The 14,501-nt window shown below is 51.5% G+C and overlaps 1 protein-coding gene across 1 annotated transcript; it reads left to right on the top strand.

Annotated features, from left to right (window-relative positions):
* Positions 1–556: 556 nt before the first annotated feature.
* HEXIM1 (HEXIM P-TEFb complex subunit 1) lies at positions 557–13,829 on the top strand. Its single transcript, XM_038385440.2, has 2 exons — positions 557–586; positions 12,044–13,829. The coding sequence occupies exon 2, from the start codon at positions 12,333–12,335 to the stop codon at positions 13,290–13,292; it is 960 nt and encodes a 319-aa protein (XP_038241368.1). The 5' UTR covers positions 557–586; positions 12,044–12,332; the 3' UTR covers positions 13,293–13,829.
* Positions 13,830–14,501: the final 672 nt, after the last annotated feature.

The raw sequence follows: 14,501 nt of genomic DNA, 5'->3' as shown, positions 1-14,501 counted from the left end.
TTTCCCACTTTTCCCATTGAAAAAAATTGACGTTAACATGTTCCCGAGAAATGTTTTGATAGCAAACCAGCATTTCTAGATGGAAAAATGTTCATGCTAAAATTTGTCACCCATCTCTCAGCCCTGGGGCTGCCTGTGAGCTGCTTGGCTGGGTGACGGGGAAACGGACTTCCCACTTCGGCCCTGTAGCAAACAGCCTTGGAGCGAAATGGTCCCTGGGCACAGGCTCAACCAGGGAGGGGGGACTTTGAGAAGGGGGAGTTTCCCTGGGGAATGTGCCTTGCATTTATATCTAGACATTTATAGTTCTTCTTTCTGCTGAGGGACCTGGGTTTGTTTGCATCTCCTTCCCCTGCTGATTTCACAGAACATTCCTCTGATCTTTTCCCACCCCTGCTCTTGTTCACTTGTACTTTGCTTCCTACCTGCACTGGATTCATAGATACCTTTATACTGCTGACTCCAAGACACCTCACGGGGTGTCTCGGCCTGCCCTAGGTACTCTCTGACACTTACTGTGTGATCATGTAATCCCAGGCGGGATCATGGCACAGAGGCCAGCTCAGAGGGGCTGAGCAGAGGCTGGGTGAATAACTACCTTGGGGGGATGGTCTGGGGTCCGCTGCTTGGTGCCACAGCTGGCTCCCTGGCATCACTCGCTAGCCCTGCACTGGGTCATTTCTCCCCACTACTGTAGCCCTGGGTTCCTTGTGGCCCCCACCTGGCTCTGAGGGGGAAGCCACAGCCATTCCTGGCAGGGGAGCCCTTCTCCAGGGACCACATAGACCAAGGCCTTTTATCAGCAACAGAATCCCTCCAGCTGAGGCTTATGATTATATCTACAGTCTTTACAAATATGCAGATTAGCTCATTAAGTAATTTGCATCAAAATATTGCACATGGAGCGACACAAAACACGTTGGCTAATACTGGGATCCACAAGAGCTAGGGAAAGGGTCTAGCATTCTAGGCCTGGCCCTTGGGGGAATGTGGGCTATAGCAATTTGAGCAGGGACCTGGGAGTCAGGACTTCTGGGTTCACTGCCAGCACTGCTGGAGCCCCGCTGGGTAAAATCACTTACAGGCAAACTTTCAAAAGTGGCCACTGTGTTTTGTACCAGCTTGAGACTCCACGGCTGCTTTTCAGAAGCACTGAGCACCCGCAGCACCCATTGACTCCAGTGTCTCTAGCACCCGTACCCCAGAACCCCCTGCCACAGCAGAACCTTGGTCTGTGCACCAGGGTTGCCTCCCTCTCCCTCCCTCTGTGCTGCAGGGATGCCGCCTATAAAGCCTGCCCTGATTTCTCCTTCCCATTCAAGCTCTGCTGTGAATGTCCCCGTATCTCCCGTCAAGGCTGCCAGACTGTAGCGAGCTGTCAGGTCTTTTGTTCCCGGAGAGAACACGGGGCCTCTGTGCCCACAGCTCGGCCTCTGGCCCAGTCGCGATTACGGCTCCTTTTCATGGCACCAGCGTGACATCACATGCAGACAGCCCTGCCAGCCGCGCCTGGGCTCAGACAGACACAGCCTGCTCTCCTGGAGTGCAAACAAGGTGACCTATTGAATACACAGACACTTTGTATAGCCCAGGCAAAGCCTGGATGCAAGGACTGACCTCTTCCGCTCCCCGGCCAGGGCCTCTGAGCTGGGGGGCTGCTCTGGGTAACAGGAGCAACGAACAGGGAACAGCTCTTAATTCAGGGAGGGCGCAACCGTGCTGGCCAGCAACAGGTACAGCGTGGGCAACCTCCACCCCCCACCAGCTCCATCCGTGCTCCGACCCGCAGCCTTCCGGCTATCCAAGCCCTGGGCTTCCCTCGACCATCAGCTCTGCTATTCTGCCACTGGGATCCCCCCAAACCCCTCAATCCCGACCCACAATCCCCCGGTCACCCGGCCCTGGCCATCTACCCAGCTCGGCCTGACCCACAGCAGGCCTTACTTGTCCAGGCCTAGGCCCCCAGCTCTGCTGTGGCATCTCAGGGCTTTCCTGATGGTTTTGTCTTGGGCGTCGCATGACAGAGTCCGATACGTGTCCTTCGGGGCCCTGCCCCGTCACGCAGAGGAAGGTCCCTGAGGGCAGTTGGCAGGTGAATCCCATGGCACTATGTAACCATGGGCCCTCGGTCTGCGCCCAATTCCTCCCAGCCCCACCCTACGTGACCTCCCATGAACCCCACCTGCGATCCCATCCCGACCTGCCAGCATGGCCAGAGCCCTCTGCTGCGTCCCGTCCCCGATGCCAATGTCTGCGGCTGGGAATCCACCACTGCCTGTGGCGGGAGAGCTGGGGAGGAACCGAAGACTTGCCTTGGGCATTCCCCAAAAGTGCCCTGCTCTCCCTTGCAGCATCATGCCTCGGATCACTGCGGGCATGGCTTGTATCCCGGGTGGCAGAACAGGGCCCTTCCAGCCCCTCCAAGTGACATGTGTGGGGCTGGGCACAGAGGCAGCTCAGCCATAGGGGCTGTTGCTGCTCACTCGCCACAGGGGTTTGTTCCCTCAGTCTTGGGGTGAACTCCTGCCCTTCCCCTGACTCAGTGTGTCATACCCCAGGCCAACCCCAAACATTCAACAATCAGGTGCCAGCCGTTCCCCCGTCATGGGGTTCCAATAGTCAGGTGGGCTCTGTTCCTTTGCCTTCCATCTTTGGAGCTTTTGGGGGTCACACTGTCTCCACGATAGTGAGAGCTAGAAATATCCTTTTCCACAAAGAACTGGGAGCCTCTCCAGGCACTGAGGCTTTAAGTAAAAGACCAACTGTCATGACACCTGCAATAAAATCAGGAGAGTTGGCAACCCTGCACTTGGCTGGCTCTCCGACGCACGGGTGCACAGGTAATGGCAGGCCTGGGCTCGGCGCTTATGGGCCTGGCTTTCAAAAGAGCTCAGCTCCCCCCAGGCAGCGCTTCCACAAATCCTGACCTGCAAGTCCATTGCATGCCGGTAGTGCACGCCGGTGCTTCAGTGATGTGGGCAGTTTCAGCCTCTCTGGCTGTGGGATTGCGCAGCACCCAACCCAATGAGCCCAGATCGTGGCTGGAGGCGCTACTGAAATACAAACAACTGCACATTCCTGACAAAGACTTTATTTTTATATGCCCCCCACCCCTGCTGTCCCATCCCCTCCCCTCCCCCATGTGCTATAGGTCGCTCTGTTAGCTCAAGTGGCTGAGGTCTCTGCTGTGGCTCTAAAGGGCTAAACCCTGCCGCTGGCCCATGTGATCATGTAAGTAAAGCCTGTCCCATAATGCACCTGCAGAAAGGGGCCAAATTAAGGTTCCACAGGCAGCCTTAATTCTGGCATTTCCTACCGTGTGAGTGCTTAACTTTGCAACCGCAACATTCCTTTAACCTAGTTCTTGTGGATGTAATTATTAATACGAGTTGCCATAAATATGTTCAGTACATGAGCCTGTCACTGTGTGTGTGCGTGTGCGCGTGTGCACTCGCTCATGAACCTCATGCTGAGTGTGTCTGAGATATCTGTGTGTGTGTTTGCATGTGAACCTCTCGCTCGGTGTGTGTGTATTTGCACATGAGCTTCTTGCTCTGTCTCTGTGTGTGCACTTTAGATAGCTCCTCCTCTGCCTTGTGCCCCAGGGCCCTGGTGCCAGGCCACCTTGCTCAGGTCCAGGAGGGAGCTGAGCACTGAGTGTCCAAGCCCATGCCCCGTGAGGCAGGATGGAGCCCGTGCGAATGCAGGAGGGGTAGGCAGTTGCAGCAGCCTGGGAACACCTGTGCAGCACCTGGCCCTGATGGGGACAGGCCAGGATTTCAGTGCAACTTCTGCACAGATTCACAATCCATCGTTTCCCAAAGGTCTGTAGGGAAAGGGGCCCTGGAAAAGTCAATGCTGCACAGAGGGCTGCAGCCCTGCTGCCCTGCTTGTTTAGCAGTAGAAGGTTGGGAGTGGGGAGGCAGGTTAGGCTCAGCAAGTTGCACTGGAAAGTCTGCTTCTCTGGGAGCTTCGTGGCTCTGACGGGCATGAATGCTAGCTCCAGTGCTTGGAAGCGCTGAGCTTAGCCACGCTGCAGTGTAGCCAGAAGGATAACATGGCCAAGAGGGGCTTCGGCTCCCCTGGATCTTCCCAAGCTGCTGGTGTCTCCTGTGGGCATGCAGAGAGGGGAACAAATACCCGGTGCCATGCACTGTCCCTGTGGCAAAGCTGCTTTCCTGAGTGATCACGCGCCATCTCTCTGCACTATGCCCTTGCTGTGTGGCCTGGCCCATGCGCCCTGCCCAGTAGGGTATTAGAAGTGGTAAATAATGCTGAGGACAGAGTTGTTATCCATGGAGATCTGGACTACTTACTAAGCTGGGCCCATTCACAGAAAACACATTTTAATGCAGCCAAATGCAAAACTCTACATCTAGGTCCAAGGACTGCAGAATAGGGGCCTGTACCCTGAAGCGCAGGGATGCTGAAAAGATGGAGGGGTCATAACGGACAAACAACTGAACATGAGTTCCCAGTGCAATGCTGGGGTCACCCGGGTTAATGCCATCCTGGCCTGTAGAAAGGGGAACCGTGGGTAAGATAAGGAGGGTGATTTGCCTCCGTATATGACATCGCTGAGATGGGCCCTGGAATCCTGCATGCAGTTTTGCTGTCCACATTTTTTAAAAGATATTAAAATTGGATAGTGCAGAAAAGAGCCACAAACATGATCTGAGCGCTGGAGAAGAGACGCCAAGAGTTCTATCTGTGAGCACCCCAAGAAGAAGATTGAGAGGTGATTCCTGGGGAAAGAGTGTCAGGTACTACAGGGCTCTAATCTAGCCGAGAAAGGCTGGACGCTGAAGCCAGAGAAACTGAAGTTAGAAATACGGAACACATTTTGACTAGTGAGGGTGTTTAATTGTTGGACCAAACCACCAAGGGAAGGGGGGGATTCTCTGTCTCTTGACATCGTCAAAGCAAGACTGTCTGCCCTGGAGCTGGGGAAAGTCGCCTCTTTCTCTGGCTAACAAAGCCCCACACGTCCCAAATTCCCCCCACCCCCTCTTCTCACCTCACTGCCCCCTCCCACCTCCCCCCATTTCCCCCACGGCACCACCTCCCCTTACATGTGCGTCTTCTCCAGGGTCCAGGCACGCAATGAGTGGAGCCACGCCAGCACGGCTCCACTAATTAGGTGGGTGGCCCTTCATTCTCTCGTGTGTGGCCGCCCGGAGTGCACCCTAGAGGGAACTATCCGAGATCACCCGCGGTCCGCGGAGCACAGTTTGAGAACCTCTGCCGTAGGCCCATATCACAGAATCATAGAACTGGAAGGGACCTTGAGAGGCCACCTAGTCCAGTCCCCTGCTCTCGTGGCAAAGTGCGTGCGTGCTGCGATGACAAACGTATCCCCTAGCCCCATGCTAGGGCCCTGGCTCCCCAAACGAGGCCTGCGGGGAGCCAGGCACCCAAGGAAGGGTTTCCAGAAGCTGGCAAACTGAGCAGGGAGCTGCCTACATTAGCCTGGCATACAATGCCAAGGAGAGGGTTTCAGGTGCCCAAGCGGCTGACCTGGCACACCTGCCGATGGGCCTCCTCCTGCCCTGGATCCTGGGCCACAAATCCTCTCCTAGCCATGCCCTAGCTGCCCAAACCTGTGGCCCTGGCTGTCTCTTGTGGGGTGCTGGGTTGTCCTCACACTTAGAGGTGGTTTAGATCCAGCCCCCCTGCCATGGGGTCTGATGGGTATCAGCGGTTAGGGTGCTCAGAGCACACCCACAAGCACTGCTTGAATTATGGGAGCATTGCGGGGAGGGAGGCTTACTACTGGTAGGGGCTAGCTCCCTTCTGGCTGATGGCCCCCTTACTTCTCACTGGGGTTTAAATTAAAGCCACTTGACATTCAGGGTCCCCCTACTTCTTCCCCACAATTCAAGCGCTGCTGACAGGATCAGGCCCTGCTGGCGATACCTGCATTACCCCCACCCTCATTAACTGAAGAATCTTGCTTTGGGGCCTCTAGAGTGGGGGCTTGAGTGAGGGCCCCAAACTGCCCATTGGCTGTGGGGTGGTGTCAGGGCTTCAGTGGCTTAAGAAATACCAACCAGGCACCTAGGGGATTTAGGCACCCATGGGGCTAGGTGGCAGCTCAGGGGCGGTTTTGAGAATGTCAGTGGGGCCTAAAGAGGCAGATCTGACCTTCATCTCTCTGTTCCTCGTCCTCCCCACCTGTACAATGGGGTAACAGCCCTGTCCTGCCTCCCAAGGAGTTCTGAGAATAAATGCATTAAGCCGGTGGGGTTCTCAGAGCCTATGGGAATTGAGGCTAGAAATGTCCCTAAGCTAGCTAAACAGAGCAGGCAGGGCCTGGCTACACAGGCCTCCTGGCTGTTTGGGGCTAGAGATTCTGATCCTCAGCTCTGGCTTTTACGCTGTGTCTGCTCCAGCCAACAGGCCTGGGCCCAAACGTAGGGCAACCAACCGTCTCTTATTTTAAGGCACATCCCTTGACCATTTTAAACATTAAATCGACGCTTATGATAGTTGCATTGTATACATGACGGCAGTAGAAATGTCCACTTGAGAGAAAAACATATGATAGGCTAAGGGGAATGGTGTTTCCCTAAAGTGTCCTTTAAAATAAGGGTTGTAGCTTATTTTTCATGTTATTCCCTTATTTCCATCCAGCAAAGGAGGTCCCCCTACCTGAACTATTCACTATTCACTAAACAAGGTCATGTGAGCAGAAACTGTCGGAGGCCGCTTGGCCATTTACACACCCACACACACACACACTTCACGTGCATCCTTTTGCATGTGCACATCAGGCATCCAGTTCTGTGTGGGAACATTCCAGACTTGAGGCCTGCAGAAGCCTTGGGCCATCGCTGCAGGAGCTGCCATTTTACTTCCCAGAAGAGGTTCCTCTTTGGTGAGCTGTTGCTGTGGTTATAACCACTTTTTAAAAGCCCTAGGACATACCTTGCAGCAAATGAGAGCGGCTCCTGTTTCCTCCTGCAGCCAGATACTGAGCAGCATTTCCGGTGCTTTAATCTTCATCTTCAGACTGACAAGTTGGCAGCTTCCTGTCTGATTGTGAGCTAGTCTTTTCTTACTATATTTAAGACATTGGAAGAAAGTGTGTTAGTAGCTGAGTCTTCATTGTCATTAGATGAAATAACTAGAATCTCTTTTGTGCTGCACTGGAGTTTTCCCTTCAGATCAATTGTAAAGTGAGAACGAATATATTCCCTCTTCAGCTCATCACTTGAAGGTGCAGCTTTAGGCCTGAGGCAGAGAGACATTTTAGAAGCAGTGACGTTGTTATACCTTCTTTAAGCAATTTCTTTAAGGTGTTGTGCAAAAGGCTTGCTAAACTAACACAGTAAGTACACACAAAGCAGCAAATGGGGAGACACAATTCTGCTCTGACCTCTGACACTGATGCACTGTGTAACCTTGGGCAAATCGTGTAGCTTCTCTGTGCCTCAGTTTCCACAGTAAATAAAATGGGGGATAATCAGATTTACCTCCTTCATAGGGATGTTTTGAGGCTCAAAAATAACACAGACAGCTGAAATTAGGTCCCAAAATTTGATTGTTGTAGAAACAAGCCTTTATAAAAACTGAAAAGTAAGAGAAATGTTTTTCAGGAAATGAAAAGGAAATAATTTCTTTAAAGCTGTCCCACATACATAAATGTCTGCAGGACTTGAATGAAATGAAAAACAAAACAAACACCAAAAACAGTATAAAGAGTAAAAATTAAAAAAGATTTTCCAAATTTTTTCCAATTAATTAATTGAACATATAATTGATAGCATGGGTAAGAATTTTTTAAAATACCTATTGTTCATCTGAGAGTGGTCCTTTTATTAATTAAGCTTTGTTAAGTGCTTTTGAAAGGTATTATAGTGAAAATATTTGCCTTTCTCGAGCACCTTCCATCCAAGAATCTCAAAGAGCTTTATGGAGCCTCCCAATTCACCCTGTGTGGTAAGCAAATATTACAATCCCCATTTTACAATGGGGAAACTGAGATACAGATAGGGTAAGCTAACACAAGTAAGTGAATAAAGAACAGGAGTACTTGTGACACCTTAGAGACTAACAAATTTATTTGAGCATAAGCTTTCAACGGCTACAGCCCACTTCATGGATGCATAGAATGGAACATATAGTAAGAAGATATATATATATATATACATACATACATGAAAAGGTGAACATGAAAAGATGGAAGTAGCCATACCAACTGTAAGAGGCTAATTAATTAAGATGAGCTATTATCAGCAGGAGAAAAAAAACTTTTGTAGTGATAATCAAGATGGCCCATTTAGACAGCTGACAAGAAGGTGTGAGGGTACTTAACTTAGGGAAATAGATTCAATATGTTTAATGACCCAGCCACTCGCAGTCTCTCTTCAAACCCAAGTTAATGGTATCTAGTTTGCATATTAATTCAAGCTCAGCAGTTTCTTGGAAGCTTTTCTGTTGCGAAATTGCCACCTTTAAGTCTGTTACTAAGTGACCAGAAAGGTTGAATTATAGAATATCAGGGTTGGAAGGGACCTCAGGAGGTCATCTAGTCCAACCCCCTGCTCAAAGCAGGACCAACCCCCAATTTTTGCCCCAGATCCCTAAATGGCCCCCTCAAGGATTGAACTCAAAACCCTGGGTTTAGCAGGCCAATGCTCAAACCACTGAGCTATCCCTCCTCCCCCCCCCATGTGTTCTTCTACTGGTTTTTGAATGTTATGATTCCTGATGTCAGATTTGTATCCATTTATTCTTTGTATCCATTGTCCAGTTTGACCAATGTACATGGCAGAGGGGCATTGCTGGCACATGATGGCATGTATCGCATTGGTAGATGCGCAGGTGAACGAGCCTCTGATGGGGTGGCTAATGTGATTAGGTCTTATGATGATGTCACTTGAATAAATATGTGGACAGAGTTGGCATCGGGCTTTGTTGCAAGAATAGGTTCCTGGGTTAGTGTTTTTGTTGTGTGGTGTGTGGTTGCTGGAGAGTATTTGCTTCAGGTTAGGGGGCGGTCTGTAAGCGAGGACTGGTCTGTCTCCCAGGATCTGTGAGAGTGAGGGATCATTTTTCAGGATAGGTTGTAGATCTCTGATGATGCGCTGGAGAGGTTTTAGTTGGGGGCTGAAGGTGATGGCTAGTGGCGTTCTGTTATTTTCTTTGTTGGGCCTGTCCTGTAGTAGGTGACTTCTGGGTACTCTTCTGGCTCTGTCAACCTGTTTTTTCACTTCACCAGGTGGGTATTGTAGTTTTAAGAATGCTCGATAGGAATCTTGTAGGTGTTTGTCTCTGTCTGAGGGATTGGAGCAAATGCGGTTGTATCTTAGAGCTTGGCTGTAGACAATGGATCGTGTGGTATGATCTGGATGAAAGCTGGAGGCATGTAGGTAAATATAGCAGCCAGTAGGTTTCTGGTATAGGGTGGTGTTTATGTGACCATCGCTTATTAGCGCAATAGTGTTCAGGAAATGGATCTCTTGTGTGGACTGGTCTAGGCTGAGGTTGATGGTGGGATGGAAATTGTTGAAATCCTGGTGGAATTCCTCAAGGGCTTCTTTTCCATGGGTCCAGATGATGAAGATGTCATCAGTGTAGCGCAAGTAGAGTAGGGGCATTGGGGACAAGAGCTGAGGAAGCGTTGTTCTAAGTCAGCCATGAAAATGTTGGCATCCTGTGGGGCCATGCGGGTACCCATAGCAGTGCTGCTGACTTGAAGATAGACATTGTCCCCAAATGTGAAATGGTTGTGGGTGAGGACAAAGTAAGAGAATGGCAGTCAAGATTAGACCCCAGAACTACAAGTTCCATGCTCTGACCACTAGACCACGCTGCCTCCTTAACACAGCAAAAATGCACTTCCATACACACTGAATGAAAGCTTCCTCATGATTTCTTTAACAGAATTGCTGGCTTGTTTAAAGGCAGGGGGATTTTTGTGTGCTCTCAGCCTGGAATTATACCAGGAGTAACCCCACTGGCCATCCAAGAAAGATGTAGAGGTTTAGCCAGCTGCACTGGCTTCCTAAATTTGCACGATGCAAAACAGCCCCAAATGTAATACATGAAAGAGAGGGGAAAACCCTTCCGTTGCCTTCATGCAGTTTGCAGAATCAAGTGACAAGCCTGGTCCCAATCCCCTTTCATTATCAGTGAAAGATCCCCGGTTGCTCTAATTCTGGGGGTATGGAGGGGGGACTGAGTGAAGGAAAGAGTCCTGATAGTTTGACAAACATTCCTTGTACTTCTCCTGATGGAAGGTCAGATTAAGCTTGATATTTTAATTCTAGCGCTACAGATGCTGGCATCCAGTGGGCATATTGGCCCAGATCCCTGACTGCAAAGGAAGTTAGGAGCCTAAATACCTTTGAGGATTGGGGCCTTAGCTTCTGCAACATCAAAAACTGCCCTGGAAACTTTCCAAGAGACAGTGGTCTGTACCCCATAGGATTTGCAGGACACCTAACAGCAGCAGACCTGCCCCTCTCCTTCCCCCGTAGTACCGCTCCATTTTGAGATGTGCCCTCTTTCTCAGTTTCCAGTGCAGAAAAAGACATCACAGGGTTGTGAGGCTCAGAGCTGGCATGGGATTGAGGAGACCCTTGATTTCACGTGCTTGTGACCAGCCCTGTGTAGGCCACGTTTGTCTTATCAGCCAGGCTTTGGGGCCATGCCAGGTGCATGGGTAGCCCACCAGTCACCATATGTTAGGTGCTCCCCACCTGATTTGGAGGTCCATTTCTATCCTTGCGGTGTGTTGAGATGGCACACACTCAGATCTTTCCTCCATGGCTCATTATAGAGCCCAGAGCCTTCAATAGAGATGGGGGAAAGCAGGTTTGCTGATCAGCCACGGAAGGCGTGTGGGTAGGGAGTGGGGAACACAAGCCATCCTCTTGCAGTGCTGGGGGCCGAGTTGGCACAGGCCAACCCCAGGCAGTGTGCATGAGGTGTGGGATTTACACACATTAACTCCAGCCCCATTTTACAGATGGGGAAACTGAGGCCCAGCGAGGGCAGGGATTGGTTAGGGCGAGGAAGTGAGCCAGGACTGGAACCCAACAGCCTGGGTTCAAAACCCAGCTCTGAAAATGGGACATGCCCCTCCCAGAGAGAGCCCAGGAGACGAGGCTCCCCACCCAGGATTAGGAGCGAGGAGTCCGGGCTCCCCTCCTAGCCCAGCTCTACTTGGCTGGTCGTGGGGGATGGGGGAGGCTGCGAAGAGAAGGAGACACTGTCCCTTTAAGATGGGACTTGTTTCTCTCTCTCTGGTTTGTTTACATCTTCCTGCGCTCCAATCAAGGCCTCATCACCGTCGCCCTACATTTTACGCAGTTCTCAATCCCTGGTGTCCTTCCGCCTCCCACGCGTGTGTCGCTTTAGGCCCCTCTCGTTTCCAGTCGGACTTCACCTCCCACCCGTACCCCACGCTGCGACCGAGGGGCAAAGTGGCCCAATCCGCAGTCTCATCCGCTCAACGCACGAAGCCATCCAGGACTATTTTGGATCGTACCATTCCTCTTCATGGGGAGGGAAGATAGCACATTCCGCGACACACACATACTGAGAAAAAGGGAACCGTATGGCTACTGACTTTTGTCCTTAGAGAGCCCCTTGAAGGTCGCTTGGAGCCGTTCGAGTTTAAGACCCCTGAAAAAACAATGGTAGGGACCAAGTGCCACCCCTACTCTCTCATTGGTCTAGCCACAGATGAAGGACCAATCGTATTCCCGAAGACGCCTCGGAGGCCAATGGGTGGTAATGAGCGCCTGGCCGCGCCCTCTTCTCGAGCTGATTGGCCGCAGGAGAGGCTCTGCTGCAACTCTGGGAACCGTAGTCGCTCCAGCAGGCGCGGGCCAGGGAATCGATCGGGACGGGGAACCACAAATCCCAGCCTGCCCCAGGACGCAGGGTGAGCCGCGCGCTTGCGCGGAATGGGGCGGGGTCTGGGCCTTTATATAAGGCGAGGCAGCGGGCTGGGCGCCGCAGTTGGGAGCTGGGAGCGCGGGGCTCGAGAGGCGGAGCCCGAGGAGAAGGAGCGGGAGGGGGCGGAGCCCAGCCCTGAGATGAATGTGTCCGGTCTCGGCGCAGCAGCCAGGCAGCGGCCCACTCCGGGGCGGGACCAGAGGCGTTAACCCCTTCGCGGCCGCGGACGCTTTAACCCCTTGGGGCCTGGCGGCTGGACTCCCCGCGCTGCCCGCTCCAGATGCGCCAGGCTCGGGCGCGCCGGGGGGAGAGCGCCCGCCCCTGAGCCCGCCGCGCCCCGCCCCGCCGGAGAGAGCCGCTGGGGCAGGAGGCCCGCCTGAGGCGCTCAGCGCCGGCCAGCGAGGAGCGGGAGCTGCCCGCCCATGGCCGACCCCCTCCTCGCTGAGCGCCCGGCTTCGGCCGCGGAGCCGGCCGGGAGGTGGCCCCCGGGAGGAGCCGAGCAGCGGGCGGGCAGCCCGCGGGCGGAGGAGCGCGCCTGTCAGGCTTCGCCGCCCGCCGGGGCCTGCCGGGGCGAGGGGGCGGAGGGCGGCGCCTGGGCCGCCGGAGAGGGGCAGCCTCCCGCGGAGGGACAAAGAGCCGGGCCCCAGCCGGCCCCGCAGTGCCAGGGCTGTGCCGGGCCCGGGGGCCACAGGTGCCGGCCCCCAGTCGGGGGAGAGGAGGAATGGCGGCAGCGGCAGCTGGGCAAGAAGAAGCACCGGAGGCGCCCCTCCAAGAAGAAGCGGCACTGGAAGCCCTACTACAAGCTCAGCTGGGAGGAGAAGAAGCTCTTCGATGAGAAGCAGAGCCAGCGGGCCTCCCGGCTCCGAGCAGAGATGTTCGCCAAGGGGCAGCCCGTGGCTCCTTACAACACCACCCAGTTCCTGATGGAGGATCACGATCAGGAGGAGCCGGATCTTAAGACTGGCCTTTACCCCAAGAAGGCTGCAGCTAAGTCGGATGACACCAGCGAGGAAGACTTCCTGGAGGAGGCAGCGGACGAGGACGGAGGCAGCGACGGGATGGGAGGCGACGGCAGTGAGTTTCTCCAGAGGGATTTCTCAGAGACTTACGAGAGATACCATGTGGAGAGCCTGCAGAACATGAGCAAGCAGGAGCTGATCAAGGAGTACTTGGAGCTGGAAAAATGCCTTTCCAGGATGGAAGATGAGAACAACAGGCTGAGGATGGAAAGCAAAAAATATGGGGGGGACTCCGCAGAGGATCCTAGGGTAAGAGAACTCGAGTTGGAACTGGACATGTTGAGAGCTGAGAACCTGAAGCTGTTGAAAGAGAATGAACTTTACAGACAACAGGAGAACGCTCTTTCCAAGTTTGGAGAGTGAAACTTTTGGGGGTGGGTGGGGGGCGGGACTTTTTACAGTGATGGAATGTAACATTATATACATGTGTATATAAGACAGTGGATCCTTTTTATGATACATAATCAGAATAAACCACAGCCTTGTATTGTTTTTGAAGCTATAGCTATAGTGTAGTGTGTGTGTTCTGCTAACTCTGTGCAACTGAGAATTCCCCCTTTTTTAAGACAAATGTGACTCAAGGGGAGGGGATGTGACTCTTTTTGATGTGCAAGTAAATTTGACTCCATTTATGATGCATTTTATGTTTAAACCAAAAGGGAAAAAATCCAGGGGGAGGGGGGAAAACCCTAGAGAATTGTAAATCGGCCAAATTCTGAAAACCATAAAATCCATTAGTTCCAATAAATTTAATTACTTGTAAATGTAACAGTTTCAGTGTGATTTCTAGAAAAATATTCAAAATAGCATTCTCCTAGCTGGGAATAAATTTTGAATAATTTTTAAAGGGATTTGTTTTTTTAAATGGCTTATACTGCCTAATAAATCAACAGAACGAAGGCTTAGACTTAATTATTTTGCATCTCTGCTCTCTGCAGACTACCGAATTTCCTATTTCCAATTCTAAACCACTGACTCTCTAATGTAAGTGGGTTCATATAAACCCATTTTGTTTTCTGGTGATTTAGCAAATATTTTTGCTGTAAAAAAAGTAAATACAGTAGGGTTGGTGGGCAAGTGGTTGGTTCTCTACTTTGCTTCTACTTTATCATGTTTTTGTAGTAGTCACTTATTCTTAAAAAAAAAAAAAAAAAAAATTACAGTTGGCCTGCCTTAAATTTCAAGGATGGTTCTGAATTTCTCATCTTTTATCTGTCTAGAGCTGATAAGAACCCAAATAAGCACTGCCTACAACATCTATTTGTTTACAGGCACCTTGATTTTTTTAATATACTTTAAACTCCAGAACAGAAGTCTGATCCTTTAATAAATGCTTAGTAAAATTGTGCAATAACCTTTAGGAGTTTTAATGTACAGAAATGTGACCCACAAGTGATGGAGATAAGGTCGGTCAATGAAAATTGTATTGCTATCTTAAAACCTATTTTTCTAACCTCTGAAGCGATGTACTTGAATTGGAATAAAAGCAAGATCCAGGGGAGGAAAAAAGGAGATACCTGTATTCTCTACAAACCACTCTGTATAGTGGAGTGTGGTGTTGGTCTTGCCTTG

This window comes from Dermochelys coriacea, chromosome 27 (assembly GCF_009764565.3).
Source record: "Dermochelys coriacea isolate rDerCor1 chromosome 27, rDerCor1.pri.v4, whole genome shotgun sequence".
Lineage (NCBI taxonomy): Eukaryota > Metazoa > Chordata > Testudines > Dermochelyidae > Dermochelys > Dermochelys coriacea.
Note: the sequence above shows the minus strand (reverse complement) of the source record. Positions and strands in the feature narration are given on the sequence as shown.

Coding starts and splice junctions, on each gene's coding strand:
- HEXIM1 (XM_038385440.2), top strand. CDS start 12,333: ATGGCCGACCCCCTCCTCGCTGAGCGCCCGGCTTCGGCCGCGGAGCCG.